Raw genomic sequence first — 19634 nt, 5'->3', positions numbered from 1 at the left:
CCTCCCCCGGCCTCCCCGGCCCCTCTCACGGTGCCAAGATGGCGGCGGCGGCGGGCGGCGGCAGTTGCCCGGGGCCTGGCTCCGCGCGGGGCCGCTTCCCGGGCCGGCCGCGGGGCTCCGGCGGGGGAGGGGGCCGCGGCGGACGGGGCAGCGGGGCCGAGAGAGTGCGGGTAGCTCTGCGGCGCGGCGGCGGCGCGGCGGGGCCGGGCGCAGCCGAGCCCGGGGAGGACACGGCCCTGCTCCGTTTGCTGGGGCTCCGCCGGGGCCTGCGCCGGCTCCGCCGCCTGTGGGCCGGCCCGCGCGTTCAGCGGGGCCGAGGCCGGGGCCGGGGCTGGGGGCCGAGCCGGGACTGCATGCCGGAGGAGGAGAGCAGTGACGGGGAGTCAGACGATGAGGTGAGGCGGTCGGAGGCGTCCCCGGCGCCGGGCGGGGCGGAGGCCGGGGCTTCCAGAGGTCCGGGGAGCCCTGAGGAGTGACGTGGGGAAGCGGGGTCCTCGGGGCGCCGGCGGAGAGAAAGGGGCCTGGCAGGAGGCACGGGAGGAGGTCGGCGGCACGGAGCTGTTGGCGACAGGGGCCTTTCCAAGTGCCGGGGAAGCCGAGCTGCCTGGGCACCGGCCCCGGCGGGTCTCCCTGGAGTGCCCTGGGCCGGCCCTTGGTGGTCGGCAGAGCCAGGGAGCAGCGGTGTACACGGCGAGGGGCCGGCGGAGCGCAGGCCCGCCCGGGTGGTGACAGCAGCAGCCCGGCTTCGGGGGACCAGCTGGCTCCGGGCTCCCGCTGCAGGCTGCCCCGCCCAGCCCTCACCTCTGACACAGCCCTGGTTTCCACTAGTGCCCCTCTCCCCTCCGACCTGAAGCGGAGAGGGGCTGGAATGGTGGAGGGCTTCCTCCTGGGGCACAGGTTGAGAAAGGGAACGAAAGCCGGGACTGGGCACTCGAGCAGGTCTGCGTTCAGCTCCCGGTGTACCCCCAGCCTCGCAGAAAAGGCAGGAAGGAGTGGGGATCCCACTGTGCTAACCCGTGTGGTAGCCACACACCAGCTCGGTGGCCCTATTCCCACCTTCACAGCAGGAGGTGGCATCTTTGATGCCCAAGAGGGTGTGCACAGAGCCCCCCTTTTTCTGTGTTGGAGTCTAGGGAGTCAGGGTAGTGCCTGCTGCCTGGCCCCAGAGGCCCTGCTTTGTTTTCTGTGCTGGGATGGTCAGGCCTAGGAGGTGGAGGTTCAGCATACCGTGTCTTCCTGCCTGAGGAGAGACCGTTTTCTACTCCCCTCACCTTCTAGTCTTTTTAGTCCGTTTGTAAGTAGGCAGGGGTCCCTTAGGGAGGAAGCTGGGCATATTCCTCAATACCTGAGTCTCAGGTGGGACAAGGGCTGTGGCACTGACTGCTGTTTCTCCCCTCCACCCCTGGTCCCCTAAATCAGGAATTTCAGGGTTTTCATTCAGATGACGATGTGGCCCCCAGTTCCCTGCGCTCTGCGCTCCGGTCACAACGAGGTGAGTGATGGGGAAACTGTACTTCTATAGTTCTAAAGGAATGTTACTCCTCACTCTTTGTGTCAGCTTTTCCCTGTTCAACTACAGTCTCCATCAGTTACCAGATGTGCTCTGTGTTCAAAACCCAAGCTAGGCTGGGCTGTGGGGGAAACAGACAAATAAGACTAGTTCTGGACCTCCTGCAGCACCTTCCTTAGTCCAAAGGGCTAGCTTGACCCATCTCCCCACACCTATTCTCCTTTTAGGTCGAGCCCCTCGAGGTCGCGGCCACAAGCATAAGACGATCCCCCTTCTGCCTCCTCGCCTAGCAGATGTGACTCCTACCCCCCCAAAGACTCCTGCCCGGAAACGGGGTGAGGAGGGTACAGAGCGGATGGTGCAAGCACTGACTGAACTTCTCCGGCGGGCCCAGGCACCCCCAACCCCCCGGAACCGGGCATGTGAGCCCTCCACCCCCCGTCGGTCTCGGGGGCGGCCCCCAGGACGGCCTGCAGGCCCGTGCAGGAAGAAGCAACAAGCAGTAATGGTGGCAGAAGCAGCTGTGACAATCCCTAAATCTGAGCCCCCACCTCCTATGGTTCCAGTAAAACATCGCACTGGGAGCTGGAAGTGCAAGGAGGGGCCTGGCCCAGGACCTGGGACCCCCAAGTGTGGAGGACAGTCTGGGCGAGGAGGCCGTGGAGGCAGGGGCCGAGGCCGAGGTGGACTCCCCCTCGTGATCAAGTTTGTTTCAAAGGCCAAAAGAGTGAAGATGGGACGATTGTCCTTGGGACTTGAATCAGGTCAGGGTCAGGATCAACATGAGGAAAGCTGGCAGGATGCTCCCCAAGGAAGAGTTGAATCTGGACAGGGAGAGGGCCCTTGCTGGAGCAAGGAGCAGAAGTCGGAGGAGGAGAAAGATAAGGAAGAAGGGGAAAAGAAGGAAGAGAGAGCTTTAACTGAGGAGGAGATGATGATAGCTGAGGAAAAGGAAGAGGCAAAGCTGCCTTCACCACCCCTGACTCCTCCAGTCCCCCCACCTCTTCCATCTCCCTCAACATCTCCTCCATCCCCACTTTGCCCTTCACCACCCTCAGTAACCCCACCATCCCCTCCACCACCTCCTGCCCCAGAGGAGCAGGAAGAATCCCCTCCCGTGGTCCTAGCTACATGCTCCAGGAAGAGGGGCCGGCCTCCCCTGACTCCCAGCCAACGGGCAGAGCGGGAAGCTGCTCGGGCAGGGCCAGAGGGCACCTCTCCTACCACTCCAACCCCTGGCACCGTCACAGGAGGCCCTCTGGAAGACAGCCCCACTGTGGCCTCCAAAAGCACCACCTTCCTGAAGAACATCCGGCAGTTTATTATGCCTGTGGTGAGTGCCCGGTCCTCCCGTGTCATCAAGACACCCCGGCGATTTATGGATGAAGATCCCCCCAAGCCCCTGAAGGTGGAAGTCTCACCTCTGCGGCCTCCTGTTGCTATCTCACCGCTCGCCCCCCAGGAGCCAGCGCCAGCCCCCTCTCCACCATGTGCCCCAACTCCCCTATCTATCCCAGTCCCACTTCCTGAAAAGAGAAGGTCCATCCTAAGGGAACCCACATTTCGCTGGACCTCACTGACCCGGGAACTGCCCCCTCCTCCCCCAGCTCCTCCGCCAGCTCCACCCCCACCTCCTGCGCCTGTCAATCCATCCCGGAGGCCCCTGCTCCTTCGGGCCCCTCAGTTTACCCCAAGTGAAGCCCACTTGAAGATCTATGAATCGGTGCTTACTACTGCTCCACTTGGGGCCCCTGAAGCCCCTGAGCCAGAGCCGCCTCCTGTTGATGACTCTCCAGCTGAGCCTGAGCCACGGGCAGTGGGCCGCACCAACCATCTCAGCCTGCCTCGATTTGCCCCTGTGGTCACCACCCCTGTTAAGGTGGAGGTGCCCCCATCTGGGAGTCCACCTCTGAGCAATGGGCAGCAGCCTCAGGCTCAGCTCCAGGCCTTGCAAACTCAGCTGCTGCCCCAGGCACTACCACCACTGCAGCCACAGTTACAACTGCAGCCACCAGCACTGGAAAAGGCCCGGATTGCAGGCCTTGGTTCCTTGCCACTGTCTGGTGTAGAGGAGAAAATGTTCAGCCTCCTCAAGAGAGCCAAGGTGCAGCTATTCAAGATTGACCAGCAGCAGCAGCAGCAGCAGAAGGTGGCATCTTTGATGCCGGTAAGCATGGTGCTTTGGCCAGGCCCCTGTACCCAGTCATCCAGCCTCAATCCCTGCAATCCCTTAGCCTCCGGTCTCCCTCCAACGTTGCAGGCAACCTTCTGAGCCAGGCCATTCCCTGTCCCATAATTTCCTATATTCCTTTTGTGACGCTGTTTTTGCTCACTTTTCAGCCTTTAACCCTGCTTATTATTTCCCCACCAGCCAAGCCCTGGAGGGCAGATGGAGGAGGTCGTGGGCACAGTCAAGCAAATCTCAGATAGAGGTCCTGTCAGGTCTGAAGACGAATCTATGGAAACTAAGAGAGAGAGACCATCGGTATGGAGTGGGTGGAGGGCCCTCTGAAGGAGGGTGGTTGCAGGAATGCAAGTAGCAACTACCCACATGTATTCCTGGTGTCTCCTCTCTCAGGGCCCCGAGTCCCCTGTGCAAGGCCCCCGCATCAAACATGTCTGCCGTCACGCTGCTGTGGCCCTGGGTCAGGCGCGGGCCATGGTGCCTGAAGACGTCCCCCGCCTCAGTGCTCTCCCTCTCCGCGATCGGCAGGACCTTGCCACAGAGGGTAGGGATGGGTGTCTTGTGGGAAAATTGGACAAACTTGCCAAGTCTGGGAGCGAGCTAATGTAATTGAGTTGGGTGCTTAAGGCTAGGTGGCAAGGGGGTTGGAGCACATGCTAGGTCTTAGACAAAGCGGGTTTGGGGACATGTGGGACCTGAGCACTGCAAAAGTAGTCTGAGGGCCAGTTGAATGAGGTTTAAGGGAGGTGAAGTAGAAGGCCTGGTGGCTTTGTAGCTCCATCCCCTCTCCACTTTTCTAGATACATCATCAGCATCTGAGACTGAGAGTGTCCCATCGCGGTCACAGCAGGGAAAGGTGGATTCAGCAGGGCCGGGGGGGGACTCAGAGCCTGCAGGGTCAGGAGGACCCTTGGCCCATACACCTCAGCGCTCACTGCCCTCCCATCATGGCAAGAAGATGCGGATGGCACGGTGTGGACACTGTCGGGGCTGCCTGCGTGTGCAGGACTGTGGCTCCTGTGTCAACTGCCTGGACAAGCCCAAGTTTGGTGGCCCTAACACCAAGAAGCAGTGCTGTGTGTGAGTAGCTGGGATTCAGCCTCCATTCCCACCCATGGTTGTGTATCACCAAGGCCCCCTGCCCCACCAGAGCAGTGGGATTGGCATCCTTGTGGAGAGCTTCCTCTCTTCCCCCCAGACCACCAGTCCCCTACCCTGGTGACGTGCTGCTCCCCTCCCCAGATACCGGAAGTGCGACAAGATAGAGGCTCGGAAGATGGAGCGGCTGGCTAAGAAAGGTAACAAGTTTTGAGGAGCATTTCTTTACACAACCTTATTTAGACTTGTTGTCTGGAGGAAACCATGTTTTCTTTGCTCTTCTCCCCTTACCTTTGCAGTCCACCACCTTTGTCTTTTTTCCATCATGTGCTTTTGTACCTCTCCTGTACTTGTTCTCTTCTGCCCCACTTGTTTCTGGCTTTTCTCATCCAAATGTCCCATGTTCCTGGCTGAAGTCAGATCCTACTAAGTCCCCTGTTCCCACAGGCCGGACGATAGTGAAGACGCTGTTGCCCTGGGATTCCGATGAATCTCCTGAGGCCTCCCCTGGTCCTCCAGGCCCACGCCGGGGGGCGGGAGCTGGGGGGCCCCGGGAGGAGGTGGTGGCCCCGCCAGGGCCCGAGGAGCAGGACTCCCTCCTACTGCAGCGCAAGTCAGCCAGGCGCTGCGTCAAACAGCGACCCTCCTATGATATCTTCGAGGACTCGGATGACTCAGAGCCCGGGGGTCCCCCTGCTCCCCGTCGTCGGACTCCCCGAGAGAGTGGTGCGAATTGTTTGTTGCTTCCTCTATTGGTCAGTCCTATGTCTTTTTCGTGGAAGTGATGGGGCTCTGACCCCAGGGTTCTGTGTAATAGAAGAGCTGAGTGCAGAGAAGGGGGTAGTCTTAGGTGGATGGGGAATTGGCATGTTAAGTGTTCAGTAGCTTATTGAGCAAGGCTTAAGGATCATCCTAACATACGTTGGTGGTTTAAAGAAGGCCCTGGGGATCCAGGTTACGTTTGGGGGTTGTAAAAGAAGGACAGTGCGGCAGGCAAGAGAGGGACGCTCACTGCTCATCTGTCCTGCCTAGAGCTACCAGTGCCAGAACCTGAGGAGCAGAGCCGGCCCCGCAAACCCACCCTGCAGCCTGTGTTGCAGCTCAAGGCCCGAAGGCGCCTAGACAAGGTTAGCACGGCCCCACTCCAAGAACCCCGAGCCCCGTGGAAGGCATGGCTCCCTCCTTTCAGGAGTTTCCTGGCAAGTCAGGGTAATGGGCTCACCTTAGTGCCGTGGTGTGTCCATACCGGAAAACAGGCCCTGATGGATGAGACAGCCTGTCCTGGAAAACAGAGGATGTGGGCAAGAGACAGGGTCTGAAAGGCTGGGAGAGAGGGCAGCAAGGAGAGAAGCTTGTAAAGATGGGATGGGCTGCCTTCTGACCATCACCATTCCTCCCTAGGATGCTTTGGGCCCTGGTCCCTTTGCTTCTTTTCCCAATGGCTGGACTGGAAAACAGAAATCTCCTGATGGTGTGCACCGGGTCCGTGTGGATTTTAAGGTATGGCTTTGAGGGGACGATGGCAAGGACTGTGGTTGGAAGAAAGTTACTGATTGTGTCTGAGAAGCCTGTGCTTTAAGATGGACAGATCTGACTCATGTTCCTGACTGCTCTCTGATCCTGTGTCCTCTCTTCCCTCAGGAGGATTGTGACCTGGAGAATGTGTGGCTGATGGGAGGACTGAGTGTGCTTACCTCTGTGCCAGGAGGGCCACCTATGGTGTGCTTGCTGTGTGCCAGCAAAGGCCTGCATGAGGTTGGTTCCTCGCCTTTTTTCACAACCCCTCACATCTCCGTTAGCCCTTATTGTCTGATTTTTTCTTGGCCTCTCTCAGCAGGGTCTCAGGCCCTTACCTCACTGTGCTCATCGTTCACTCTTCACTCTCCCACCCCCAGTTGGTGTTCTGCCAAGTCTGCTGTGACCCTTTCCACCCATTCTGCCTGGAGGAAGCTGAGCGGCCCCTGCCCCAACATCATGACACCTGGTGCTGCCGCCGCTGCAAGTTCTGCCACGTCTGTGGGCGCAAAGGCCGGGGATCCAAGGTTTAGGCACTGGAGCCATGGGGGGATGGAGGAATGGAGGAGAGGGGTATCCCTATGCCAGTAGGTCCTGCCATTGCTGTCTCTCCAATATCCAACAGCACCTCCTGGAGTGTGAGCGCTGCCGCCATGCTTACCACCCAGCCTGCCTGGGGCCCAGCTACCCAACCCGGGCCACTCGCAAAAGGCGCCACTGGGTGAGAGAGGAGGCCCACACCCCTTGCTTTGGAGTCCTAATTAATGCTTCCCCCCTCCCCTCCCCCCCGCCACTGCAGGCCAGGACTCTTGAGGAGGGGAAGGTTGGAGGTTTTTTTTGAGAGTTTGATAAACAACATTTCTTCAGGCATTTCACATAGATAAGAAATTAGATGTACTATTTTTCAGGGGTTCATGGATTCCACAATCCCAGGTTCAGAATCTCCTGCTCTAGCCTAACCTCCACTCCTTCCAGTTTCCCCCTCACCAGCCTCCCTGCTTCATTTCTCTCCTGTTCTCCTTCTCTTACCCTTCCTTCTTTATCTATCTCCTGTTTACCGTCTATCTTCTCTTTGCTCATCCTCCCCTTGCACTGCTCTAAGCCAGGTATCTATCTGGCTCTGCCCCTAATATTGCCCTGCTTCTCCAGATCTGCTCAGCCTGTGTGCGCTGTAAAAGCTGTGGGGCAACTCCAGGCAAGAACTGGGACGTCGAGTGGTCTGGAGATTACAGCCTCTGCCCCAGGTGCACCCAGCTCTATGAGAAAGGTGGGGACTTGGCAGGGGTCCTGGGCCCTGGGTCCTGGGGGTCCACCGGGGAGTGGGCCAGGCTCCTGCATAGGCACTTAGAACAGATGCTCCTTTCTAGTTGCTTTCCACCCTCTTTTCGCCATGGACTCTTTCCTTCTGTTTAGGATACTCTTCAATAGAGGCTCTTCCAGTACATATAACAGGGACATAGCCTCTCTGAGGTCAGTGGGAGTGGAGGGCCTGGGAACCAACCCTCATGGTGGTCCCTGAGATGCTTCCCAGAACCTCAAGTTTCCACTGAGCACTTGGAAAACCTGCGCATTCCCCATTTATTCAGGCATCATGTTTAGCAAGGCCCTATTCCTCATGAAGCATTGGGGCTACAGGGCTAGAAGAGAGGTTTTATCCTCAGCCAGGTTTTTGGGAATGGCAGGGACCCAAGATGGAGCATAATGGAGGCAGCCCATGTAGTAGTCTAGGGATGATGCTCCCACCCCCGTGGCAGAAGCTCTGACTTGCCCTCTTCCCTTTGCCTTCAGGAAACTACTGCCCAATCTGCACACGCTGCTATGAAGACAACGACTACGAGAGCAAGATGATGCAGTGTGCACAGTGTGACCACTGGGTGCATGCTAAGTGTGAGGGGCTCTCAGGTGAGTTGCGGGGAGTACCAGGGGTGTGACCTCAACCCTGTGGGGATCCCTGTCCTGTCTTCACCACAGGCCCTCAGAGGAGAGGTGGGCTAAATGTCTTTAGTGAACTAGGGGCTGCTAAGAGCCCCAAAACATTTTCTCTTTCTCACCCGGGCTGTTCTAGATGAAGACTATGAGATCCTTTCGGGGCTGCCAGACTCAGTGTTGTACACCTGTGGACCGTGTGCTGGGGCCACGCACCCCCGCTGGCGAGAGGCCCTGAGTGGAGCCTTGCAGGGTGGCTTGCGACAGGTGCTCCAGGGCCTGTTGAGCTCCAAGATGGCAGTCCCACTGCTGCTGTGCACCCAGGTCTGGAGGGCTCAGGTGGCAGGACTGGGTGGGGCCAGGCCTAGCACCAGCCCTGCCGACATCCCCTCTTTGCAGTGTGGGCAAGATGGAAAGCAGCTGCACCCTGGGCCCTGCAATCTGCAAGCTGTGAGCCAGCGCTTTGAGGAGGGCCACTACAAGTCTGTGGTGAGTGGGACACTGAGAGGAACAAGTGCATGCCAGGAGGAGAGAGGGCTGGGGTTGGGCAGGGGCTTGGATCCTGACAAGCCCCCTTACAGCACAGCTTCATGGAGGATGTGGTGAGCATCCTGATGGGGCACTCAGAAGAAGGAGAGCCCTCGGAGCATCGGGCTGGAGGCCAGATGAGGGGGCTCCTATTGAAGGTGAGCTCTTGGGGGATCTTTATAGGGTGGCTTCAGTGGTAGTGGGGAGGAGAGAGTGGGTCCTTCACAGATCCTTACCCTGCCGACTCTCCTGGGGAAGCCAGTTCTTCTCATCCTGTTACCCAATCCCCAGCTGCTAGAGTCTACGTTCGGCTGGTTCGACGCCCACGACCCCAAGTACTGGCGACGGAGTACCCGGCTGCCAAAGTGAGCAAGGCTGGGTGGCAGGAGGGGAATCGGAGTGAGTGCAAAGGCCAAGGGCACCTGAGGGGATAAGGAGCAGAGTTCGGATCTGGAGGGTGGTAGGACTAGAATGACAGTCCCTAGTGGTTGTAGACTAGCAAAGATTCAGACTGGAGTTGGCTCTCAGTTTCTACTCTGTGCAAGGCACTGTTGGGGACAGCAGTGGGTGAACTGTGTTTGGGGGGTTGGGTTGGCACTGATGACCTAGACAGTCTAGGATCCTGATGAGGAAGCCCAAGGGAGGTGCCTACTGGAGCCTAGGGCCTAAGACTTCCTAGAAGTGATGACGTCTGAGCCGAGATGTGAAGGAAGAGTATTCCAGGCATGAGGAACAATAAGCATTTCATGTGCCAAAGGTGGCATGAGAGGGCCTCGCTTGTTTGGGAGACTGAGAGAAATGCTACCTGGAGAGAGGACAGAGGGTGTCATGGCATGTTTAGGCTGAGATTTTGGGTGGGTCTAGTCCAGCCATCCTTGTTAGACATGTCAGATGCTGACCCAGCCTATCCACAGTGGAGTCCTTCCCAATGCTGTGTTGCCCCCATCCTTGGACCATGTCTACGCTCAGTGGAGACAGCAGGAACCAGAGATGCCAGAATCAGGGCAGCCTCCAGGGGACCCCTCAGCAGGTACTGGGAAGTGGGAACTGGAAACTAGAGCCCCTGAGTTGGTAATCTGGGTCCTGATTCTTAGACGTCCCTTCCCACACTCCTTCCAGGTTTCCAGGGCAAGGATCCAGTTGCCTTTTCGCACCTGGAGGACCCTCGTCAGTGTGCACTCTGCCTCAAGTATGGTGATGCGGATTCTAAGGTGAGGGCTACTGCGTGAAGCCCCAGGCTGTGGGGCCTGGTCCCTGGGGCCTCTCCTCACATCACTCCTTTGCCCTCAGGAGGCGGGGCGGCTCCTGTACATCGGGCAGAATGAATGGACACACGTTAACTGTGCCATTTGGTCAGCTGAAGTATTTGAGGAAAATGATGGTTCCCTCAAGAATGTGCACGCTGCTGTGGCTCGAGGGAGGCAGATGGTGAGGGCACGGGCCTGGAGAGGTGGGCAGCCTTTGGGGTCTTGGGGCCCTTCCTTCAATGGAGACAGCTCTTGTTCCACAGTCTACCACAGTATGTCCTTTCACTGCTGGTCCTACATACCTTTTTTTTGTTGTCCCAGGACTCTGGTGCAGGAGACATAGTGGCTTTTCCCCCCCTTTTTGAGCCCTCTGGCCTGGGAGACTAAAGGTTAAAAGACCTCCATTTGATCCTGTCCTGGATGCTTTCCATACAGTTTGGCACTTACCTCTTACTACATCCCTGTGAAGTGAGGTGTTGCCTTTGTTAGAATCTCCCTCACCAGTGTGGGACCTGTGGAATGCTCAAGTTCACTGTCAGAAAATGGGATGATAGAGGTACCTACTACAGGGGGCAGGTTGAGGATTAAGTGAAATAATACAGGTTCTACATTAGAGTCATGTGAGAAAGATTGTAAGTGCCACTCAGCAAGTATTAGCTGCTGTTATTTTTCTTTCCACTGTAACACTGCTTCAAAAAAGTCTGAAGTAGCTTGATAGGAACTTGACCCTGGATGCCACTCGGTGAGAGGTTTTGTTTGGTGAGTGCCCTTTGTGAAGTGCTAGGCTAGGCAGCCCAAGCAGAATCTCAAGGACAGTGATGCTGAGTGTCAGGCCCTGGCCCAGGTCACTGGCTTCTCCCCTCAGCAGCCCCTTCCACCTGCAGCGCTGTGAGCTCTGCCTAAAGCCTGGAGCAACGGTGGGCTGCTGCCTTTCCTCCTGCCTCAGCAACTTTCACTTCATGTGTGCTCGGGCCAGCTACTGCATCTTCCAGGATGACAAGAAAGTTTTCTGTCAGAAACACACAGATCTGCTAGATGGCAAGGTGGGCCATTACTATGGGGGAGATAGCTCCCACTGTTCTCTTTCCCTCTTCCACTTAGGGATCCCCATAGCCTCTTAGACTTGGCCCTGCTGCCTCAGTGTCTCCTTGTTCTCCTGAGCCCTTAAGCCAAGCCACCTGCCCACAAGTCCCTACCCACAGAGCCTTTCCTTTCATCCCTCTCATACCCTACCAATCCAGCCATCCCCTTTGCCACCCACTTCCCAGGAGATCGTAAACCCCGATGGGTTTGATGTTCTTCGCCGAGTCTATGTAGACTTTGAGGGCATCAACTTCAAGCGAAAGTTCTTGACAGGGCTCGAGCCTGATGTCATCAATGTGCTCATTGGTAAGCCGCTTGCTGTCTACCGGGTTCTTCCTGACCCTGCCTAGGCCCACCCTCCTGAACTCTCCTCTGCCCTTAGGCTCCATTCGAATTGACTCCTTGGGTACTCTGTCTGATCTCTCGGACTGCGAGGGACGTCTCTTCCCCATTGGCTACCAGTGAGCAGCCCGGGGGAATTGGTGGGGTTCGGGACTCCAGGACTAGATCTCATTTCCCAAGTTGTCCTGACCTTATGTCCCACATGCCCACCCAACAGATGCTCCCGTCTGTATTGGAGCACAGTGGATGCTCGGCGGCGCTGCTGGTATCGGTGCCGAATTCTTGAGTATCGGCCATGGGGGCCGAGGGAAGAGCCAGTTCATCTGGAGGCAGCGGAGGAGAACCAGACCATTGTGCACAGCCCTGCCCCTTCCATCGGTATGGCCTTAGAACCACTGCATTTTCTTCCCTGAATGCCACCCTCTCAGTTCTTACTTTCCTCTTCCCTAAAGAAACTCCAGGATGCTTACATTCTTTCCTTCCTTGTAATGGCAGTAACATGACTTAATGGCTGTGCATTATGTGACAGGGCTATATTAAACATTGCACAGGTTTCACAGAAAGTGAGGGGATAGCACTGTGCTACCTGCTTTGGGCGCCGGTGGGGGGCAGGGGGCAGGGTCACAACTACTGTACAAATGTAGGGAGCGTTTAGGGCCACCTGACTCAGGGCTCCATGCTTATGTAATGCTCCCCACAGCTCTGAGGAAGGTACAAGCTCCACTGTACTGCAACTCGAAAGGGTAGTCGTTCTCCACAGTAACTTAATGGTGGAGCCAGGATTCTAGCCTGATCTGCTTAGTTCCCAATCTGGCACCTTCATAGCCATGTTGGCACTGAGGGATGTAGCTGAGGACTGGATGGCACAGAGCAAAGAATGGGCTTGGAGATTGGTGAAGGGAGAGGCCATTGGGGGCTGAGTGGGAGTAGAAAGATTGGGATTGTGTTTGCAGGTAAGGAGTTTGTTCCAGGTTAGAGTCTGACATGAAATGGAGAGGGGAGGAGGGTGCAGCTGTCTTGGATGGAAATAAGGGAATGTTGGGAGGAGGTGGCAGAGATCAGCTGGCACAGGTTGGGTGGAGCCAAGTATAGGGGAGCCAAAAGCACCAGGATGGAGCAGTGTGTTTGATGTGGCAGGAATGCACAGAGCAGGTAAGAAAGTGGTAGGACTGGCCTTGCTGGAGAGAGGGCAGTGTCCCTCAGGGCATATAGGGCCTGAATCAAAGCAGTCGGTGGCCAGGAAGTGGGGAGATGGCAAAGGATGGCTGAGGAAGGGTCACAAAGCACCCCCAGGTATGTGTGGAGGTTTTGCAGAAGCCATGCAGGGGTTTGGGGCCTGGCTGATGAATGGGACCAGTGCCCATTGTGACTGGGTCAGGGGCAAGGGCGGAGAAGATGCATTTGGCTTAAAAGAAGGGAGGGCACGTAAAAAAAAGGCTTTGATAAAGAGCCCTAGCCACCCCTGATGCCATTTTATTGCCTCTTTAGAGCCCCCAGATCATGTCAACCCCCCACCAAATACAGATGTCCTTATCCCTGGAGCTCCTGAGCACCACTCACCTATTCAGAACCTGGACCCCACTCTACGGCCAGATCCAAGCAGCGCCCCTCCTCCAGCCCCCCGCTCTTTTTCTGGGGCTCGTATCAAAGTGCCCAACTATTCACCATCCCGGAGGCCCTTGGGGGGTGTCTCCTTTGGACCCCTACCCTCCCCTGGTGAGTACTTGGGAGTATTCAGGGGAGGGAAGGGGCAGGTGAGGCAGGAGCACCTGGCTGACAATGACCCTTCCCCCCACAGGAAGTCCATCTTCTCTGGCCCACCACATCCCTACAGTGGGAGACCTGGACTTTCCAGCTCCCCCCAGACGCTCCCGTCGTCCCAGCCCCCTGGCCCCCAGGCTACCACTGTCACGGCGGGCCTCCCCCCCTCTCAGAACCTCTCCTCAGCTCAGGGTGCCCCCTCCTACCTCATCCCTTAGAGCCTGTACACCTACCTCAGGGGAGCTGGCTCCCCCTGGCCCGGCCACATCCCCACTTCCCCCTGAAGACCTGGGCCCAGACTTTGAGGACATGGAGGTGGTGTCAGGACTGAGTGCTGCTGACCTGGACTTTGCTGAGAGCCTGCTGGGGACCGAGCCCTTTCAGGAAGAGATTGTGGCTGCAGGGGCAGTGGGGAGCAGCCATGGGGGCGCAGGAGACAGCTCAGAGGAGGAGGCCAGCCCTATCCCCCATTACATCCACTTCCCTGTGACTGTTGTGTCTGGCCCTCCCTTGCCCCCTGGCACTCTCTCTGGAGCCCCTCGCATCGAACAGCTGGACGGAGTGGATGATGGCACAGACAGCGAGGCTGAGGCAGTCCAGCAGCCTCGGGGCCATGAGACTCCTTCAGGGCCAGGAGCAGGCCGGGCTGGGGTTATTGGGGCTGCAGGGGACAGGGTCCGACCTCCTGAGGACTTGCCATCAGAAATTGTGGACTTTGTATTGAAGAACTTAGGGGGGCCTGGGGAGGGGGTTACTGGGCCCAGAGAGGAGCCACTCCCCCCAGCACCTCCACTGGCCAATGGTAGCCAACCCCCCCAGGGCCTGCCCCCTAGTCCTGCTGACACCACTCGGACGTTTGCCTGGCTCCCTGGGGCTCCAGGGGTTCGAGTATTGAGCCTGGGTCCTGCCCCAGAGCCCCCCAAACCTGCCACGTCCAAAATCATCCTTGTCAACAAGTTGGGGCAAGTGTTTGTGAAGATGGCTGGGGAGGGTGAACCTGTCTCCCCTGCAGTGAAGCAGCTGCCTCTTCCCCCTCCCATTACCCCCACAGCCCCCACTTCCTGGACTCTGCCCTCAGGACCTCTGCTGGGTGTGTTGCCAGTGGTGGGGGTGGTCCGCCCTACCCCTCCTCCACCCCCCCCTCCACTGACATTGGTGTTGAGCAGTGGGCCCTCCAGCCCGCCCCGCCAGGCCATCCGTGTCAAAAGGGTGTCCACCTTCTCTGGCCGTTCCCCACCAGCACCTCCCCCGAGCAAGACTCCCCGGATGGAGGAAGATGGAGAGGCCTTGGAGGACCCCCCCCAGGGTCCAGGGCTTAGTGGCAGCGGGTGAGTGAGTACACCGAGGCTGCGGAGGCGGGCAGGGGAGTTGGCAAGAGAAGGCAGCTCAGGCTTCTTGTGGTCCCCCCCCACTCCCTACCAGGTTTAGCCGAGTGAGGATGAAAACGCCTACTGTGCGTGGTGTTCTCAACCTGGATGATCCTGGGGAGGAAAGTCTGAGGTGAGTGGCCAGACCCTTTTTCCTGGAAGCTCTGGGATCTCTGTCCCTTCCCTCTTCTGACAGGTCTCTCCTCACAGGCCCCTCCAGGACCAGTCCCCTCTGCGACCACTTGCAGAAGGTGGTACTCCCCAAGTTCCCGATGGTCTCCCTGACCTTGAATCCCAGTGGCACCACTACTCAGGTAGGGCCAACCTTTTCTTCTCACTGCCTTCTTCCCTGTACTTGCTCAGCTGAATGACTGACAGGTACAGTGAAGAATTGGTACCCTTCAGAAAACATGTGGGAACACATTGTACACCCACCTGGGAACAGGGCTGAAGCTGGGTGTTACAATTATAGAGATACCCTCGAGGAGCTTATGGCCTGTGACAGAAACAGACAGAGATAGGAAGTTTCAGCGTGATGTGAAAGGGTCTCTGAAAGCACCTTGTCCAGCATGTCCAAGAGCGCCAGGGAAGGCTTCAGCGCCTAGTCTGCCAGAGTCAGAGGGTTAGTTACCTGGTAAAACCAAAGATGAAGTTCTGGATTATCCAGAGAAGATGGATCCCACCTACGACCCAGAGAAGGGGCAAGAACCATAGGAAGAAGGTCAAAGGAGTGTGGAGTCCCACAGGCCAGGGAAGGGAGTAGTCAGCAGTCCCAACTGCCACAGAGGACCCTAGGGTTGCAGGGTCTAGGATTGGTATGTACTGTGTGGGCCAAAGTCCAGAATCAAAGACGATGGTTAATGAGGAAGTCAAAACAACACCCAGATGCTTTACTGAAAAGCTTAGCTAAGAGTCTGGGAGGAGGAGGCGGGCCAACAGCTCATAGGGGTTTGTTGTGAGGGCTGAACAGCAAAGCCAAGGATGAAGGCAGAGGTGAGAGGAGGCATGGTGGTCAGGTAGAATAGTAGACCCCTGAGATGGAAGAAAGGTGAAGTTAGGTGTATCAGCAGAGACATCAGTATACAGGATGAGGACACTTGGAATCATTTGGCTGATAATCTCAGTGAAGCCAGAAGAGAAGTATTCTGTAGGTCACGGAGGGCAGAGAGAGCTGTGGGAACCATGAAAGCTGGTCATTAGCAGCCCGAGGTTTAGAATTTCTAGTGGCCCCAGTCCTGTTCTGATCTGTGGATTTTGTCATTGTATAGAATACAGCTGCTGAGCATGGAAGTGGGGTGAGGTAGACTGAAACTGCTTAACTGAAAGGCTGCTTATGGGGTCAGAGAGGGCACGAGGATATGGCAGTGACCATGACAAGACAGTCTCGACTGCCCTTAGGGAACATACCACATTTTGGTAGAGGAAGCAGACATGTACATATTAGTGCACTGCAGCTTAGAATGAGCACTGTGAGAAAGAAGGCAATGAGTTGTGTTCAAAGAACAGAGTGGAGTGAGGATGGGAGAGGGCTAAGAAGAGGTAGAAGAAGTTGTCAGAGGTAGACCCAGGAGCACTGAGGCCTAGAGATGATGTGAGTCACACAACAACAAGGTTTAGAGTCTTGCGTAGGGCTGGGAGGTCATGTGGGCATGTTGGCCCAGAGAAGTGATGTGGAGAAAAGAGCAACCATGTGTGTCCTGCCTCTCTCAAAGTGTGCTCACTCAAACTCTACCCCCACTCCAACCAAATACAGTGGTCAGTCCTCAGTCCACATCCTGCTTCAACCAAGAGCATTCAGTGTGCTGATCCCTCCCGTCTGTGAAGCACTCTCTTTCCTGGCTTCCAGAATCCCATCCCTCTCCTCACCTCCAGTTGTGCCTCCTCATTGCCCCAGCCTGTCAGCTTTGGCACATCCAGGGTGCTCTCATCTAATTTCATGGCCCTAAATCCCATTTCTAATTCTGATAGTCCCCAAGTTGCTATCCACTCCTTGTACCTGCTTGCCATCTCCACCAGCAAGTTGCCAGGAATGTTTTTCTAAGAGGAATCTCAGACTCAACATGTTCCAAACTGAGCTCTCAACCTTTACCAAAACGTGTTTCTCCTCCAGTCTCACTATCACTATCCTTTCAGTTGCTCAGGCTCCAAACGTCAGAGTTTTCCTTGACCACCGCCCCCCCCCCCCTTCTCTTACATCTACATCTCCTACGTCAGTAAGTCCTGTCCTGTCTGCTCTGTCTTTAAAATCTTAGCCCATGAGAAATCCCTTAAATAGCTCATAATGTACATGTATTTGATTCTGTATGGTTCTATAAAATAATATGTGTAATACTTATAGCAATATGCTGTATATAAAAATATACTTGTGTAAAATTTAATTCTCCAATATTTTTAATTTTATGTGAGACAAAAGAATGAGGGGTGGGTGTTTATGGTAGATTGGGGTTTGAGTAAGCCACAGTATATCCTGCAGAGCCAAAACACTCCAAACTTCCGTGGAACTGCTCATGTAACCAAGAAGTCCTGCAGAAAAGGAACCGCAGGCCCTTTAGAAAAAATGTTTGGTCTGTAGGGTTCACTAGGCATTTAGACCCAGAGTCTGTGCTTGTGCCCAGGGAGTGAGGGAGGGCAGTGGGAAGGTTTTGACTCCTTGAGGAGTGATCCTTACCTACTCTGATCTGCTACCTGGGACCAGGTGAGGCTTCAAGCTCTGAGGAAGAGCCTCCATTTCCAGAGGATAAAGAAAACCAGGCCCCAAAACGGGCTGGTCCACATCTGCGCTTCGAGATCAGCAGTGAGGATGGGTTCAGCGTGGAGGCAGAGAGCTTGGAGGGTGAGTTAGGATTAATGGTCACAGGGAGGGAGAATGTGCCATAGAATACCATCCTGACTCTGCTGTGGCTCTGCCCTCTCCTCAGGGGCGTGGAGAACTCTGATTGAGAAGGTGCAAGAGGCCCGAGGGCATGCCCGGCTAAGACATCTCTCCTTTAGTGGTAAGTGGGGGATCCACAGGGATGCCGGGGGCTGGGATCACGTCCTGAGAGCAAGATGGGTCACTGACATGACTTGTGCATCCTCACCTTTGACTTCCCTCAGGAATGAGTGGAGCAAGGCTCCTCGGCATCCATCATGATGCTGTCATCTTCCTGGCAGAGCAGCTGCCTGGGGCCCAGCACTGCCAGCACTATAAGTTCCGCTACCATCAGCAGGGAGAAGGCCAGGAGGAGCCACCCCTGAATCCCCATGGGGCAGCCCGCGCCGAGGTCTATCTTCGGTGAGAGGTCTGGGGTGTGATGCCTGGGTCGGGGGAACCCTATTGGCAGTCTTGAGGGTGGGAATTAAGTCTGTACAGATTGGAAACTGAGGCCTGGGAGAAGACGCTAGGCCATTCCAGGAATTACTTCTAGGGGTCATATCAGAATGAACCTCATTCATTCCCCTTTTGCTTTGTCTTCAGTAGTAGTTGTATTACTCTTACTCTGCCAGCAGCAGGTCCAGGCCAAGAATAGGAGGGTAGCATCTCGAAGGAATGGATCTGTACCTCCATCCATTTTTCTCTTTTACCTACAGGAAATGCACCTTTGACATGTTCAACTTCCTGGCCTCTCAGCACAGGGTGCTCCCTGAGGGAGCCACCTGTGATGAGGAAGAGGATGAGGTACAGCTCAGGTCAACCAGGTATGGAGGACAGACCAGGGAGCTGGGGTAGTCTGGAGGGTCTGACAGGGTGACCAGGGGCAAAAGAGATCATTTCGCCCTATCCGGTTTGGCTCAATGGATAGAGTGTCGGCCAGAGTACTGAAGGGTCCCAGGTTCGATTCTGGTCAACGGCATGTACCTTGGTTGCGGGCACATCCCCAGTGTGCAGGAGGGAGTGTGCAGGAGGCAGCTGATCGATGTTTCTCTCTCATCGATGTTTCTAACTCTCTATCCCTCTCCCTTCCTCTCTGTAAAAAATCAATAAAATATATTTAAAAAATAAATTAAAGAGATCATTTCTGGGTACTAGCCTTTGTGATACTATTGTCCCCCACCAGACGTGCCACCAGCCTGGAGCTTCCCATGGCCATGCGCTTTCGCCACCTCAAAAAGACATCCAAAGAGGCTGTAGGTGTCTACAGGTTAGTGGGGTTGGGGGGAGGATGCCCCTTGGGAGGATGACAGGTGCCCTGGTGTGGGGCTGCCCTGGTTTTATTCCCCTGCCCCCTGAGCTCCCCTTGCCCATCCTACCCTGCAGGTCTGCCATCCATGGGCGGGGCCTGTTCTGTAAGCGCAACATCGATGCTGGCGAGATGGTCATTGAGTACTCTGGTATTGTCATTCGTTCTGTGCTGACTGACAAGCGGGAGAAGTTCTACGATGGGAAGGTGGGCTCTGCCAGGTCATGAGGTGGGAGAAGCAGGGCCTACTCTGGGAACAGAGCATCTAACTGCCCCTCCCTTGTCCCTGTAGGGTATTGGGTGCTACATGTTCCGCATGGATGACTTTGACGTGGTGGATGCCACAATGCATGGCAATGCCGCCCGCTTCATCAACCACTCCTGTGAGCCCAACTGCTTCTCTCGAGTCATCCACGTGGAGGGCCAGAAGCACATCGTCATCTTTGCCCTGCGCCGCATCCTGCGTGGTGAGGAGCTCACCTATGACTACAAGTTCCCCATTGAGGATGCCAGCAACAAGCTGCCCTGCAACTGTGGCGCCAAGCGCTGCCGTCGGTTCCTTAACTGAAGCTGTGGTTGCCCACACCTCCCGCTGCCATCTTGCCCCTGGTCTGGGGGCTCCCTAGTCCCCCCAGAGCATCTCACCCCCACCCTCATGTCCAGGGTGAATGTGGGCATGCAGGTGGCAAGGGCCCTGCCCCTACCCCTCCAGCCCACTCAGCAATTGCCCCCTTCTTGCCCTGGGGGCCCAGAATGTAGATATTGTACAAAGGTTTCTAAATCCCTTCTTTTCTATGCACTTTTTTATTTAAGAGGTGGGATCCCAGGTGGGAACCTCCCCCAATAAAGTCTGTCAATGTTTGGAGAGGTGGTCTTATAGTTTGTATGGTGCTGGAGGCATGTAGGAGCTCC

At 56.3% G+C, this 19634-nt stretch overlaps 1 protein-coding gene across 1 annotated transcript; it reads left to right on the top strand.

Annotated features, from left to right (window-relative positions):
- The first annotated feature begins 38 nt into the window (after positions 1–38).
- On the top strand, positions 39–19587 carry KMT2B (lysine methyltransferase 2B). Its single transcript, XM_059666771.1, has 37 exons — positions 39–395; positions 1420–1492; positions 1738–3677; positions 3882–3995; positions 4089–4239; positions 4496–4775; positions 4938–4993; positions 5241–5519; positions 5826–5920; positions 6195–6293; positions 6435–6548; positions 6689–6835; positions 6934–7029; positions 7458–7575; positions 8097–8210; positions 8374–8558; positions 8634–8723; positions 8816–8920; positions 9054–9127; positions 9677–9792; positions 9882–9973; positions 10053–10190; positions 10894–11052; positions 11278–11398; positions 11475–11553; positions 11652–11812; positions 12923–13150; positions 13233–14523; positions 14618–14695; positions 14773–14876; positions 17258–17395; positions 17481–17555; positions 17659–17836; positions 18133–18240; positions 18600–18683; positions 18800–18929; positions 19015–19587. The coding sequence occupies exons 1-37, from the start codon at positions 39–41 to the stop codon at positions 19288–19290; spliced, it is 8043 nt and encodes a 2680-aa protein (XP_059522754.1). The 3' UTR covers positions 19291–19587.
- The last annotated feature ends 47 nt before the right edge of the window (positions 19588–19634 follow it).

This window comes from Myotis daubentonii, chromosome 15 (assembly GCF_963259705.1).
Source record: "Myotis daubentonii chromosome 15, mMyoDau2.1, whole genome shotgun sequence".
Classification (NCBI taxonomy): Eukaryota; Metazoa; Chordata; class Mammalia; order Chiroptera; family Vespertilionidae; genus Myotis; species Myotis daubentonii.
Note: the sequence above shows the minus strand (reverse complement) of the source record. Positions and strands in the feature narration are given on the sequence as shown.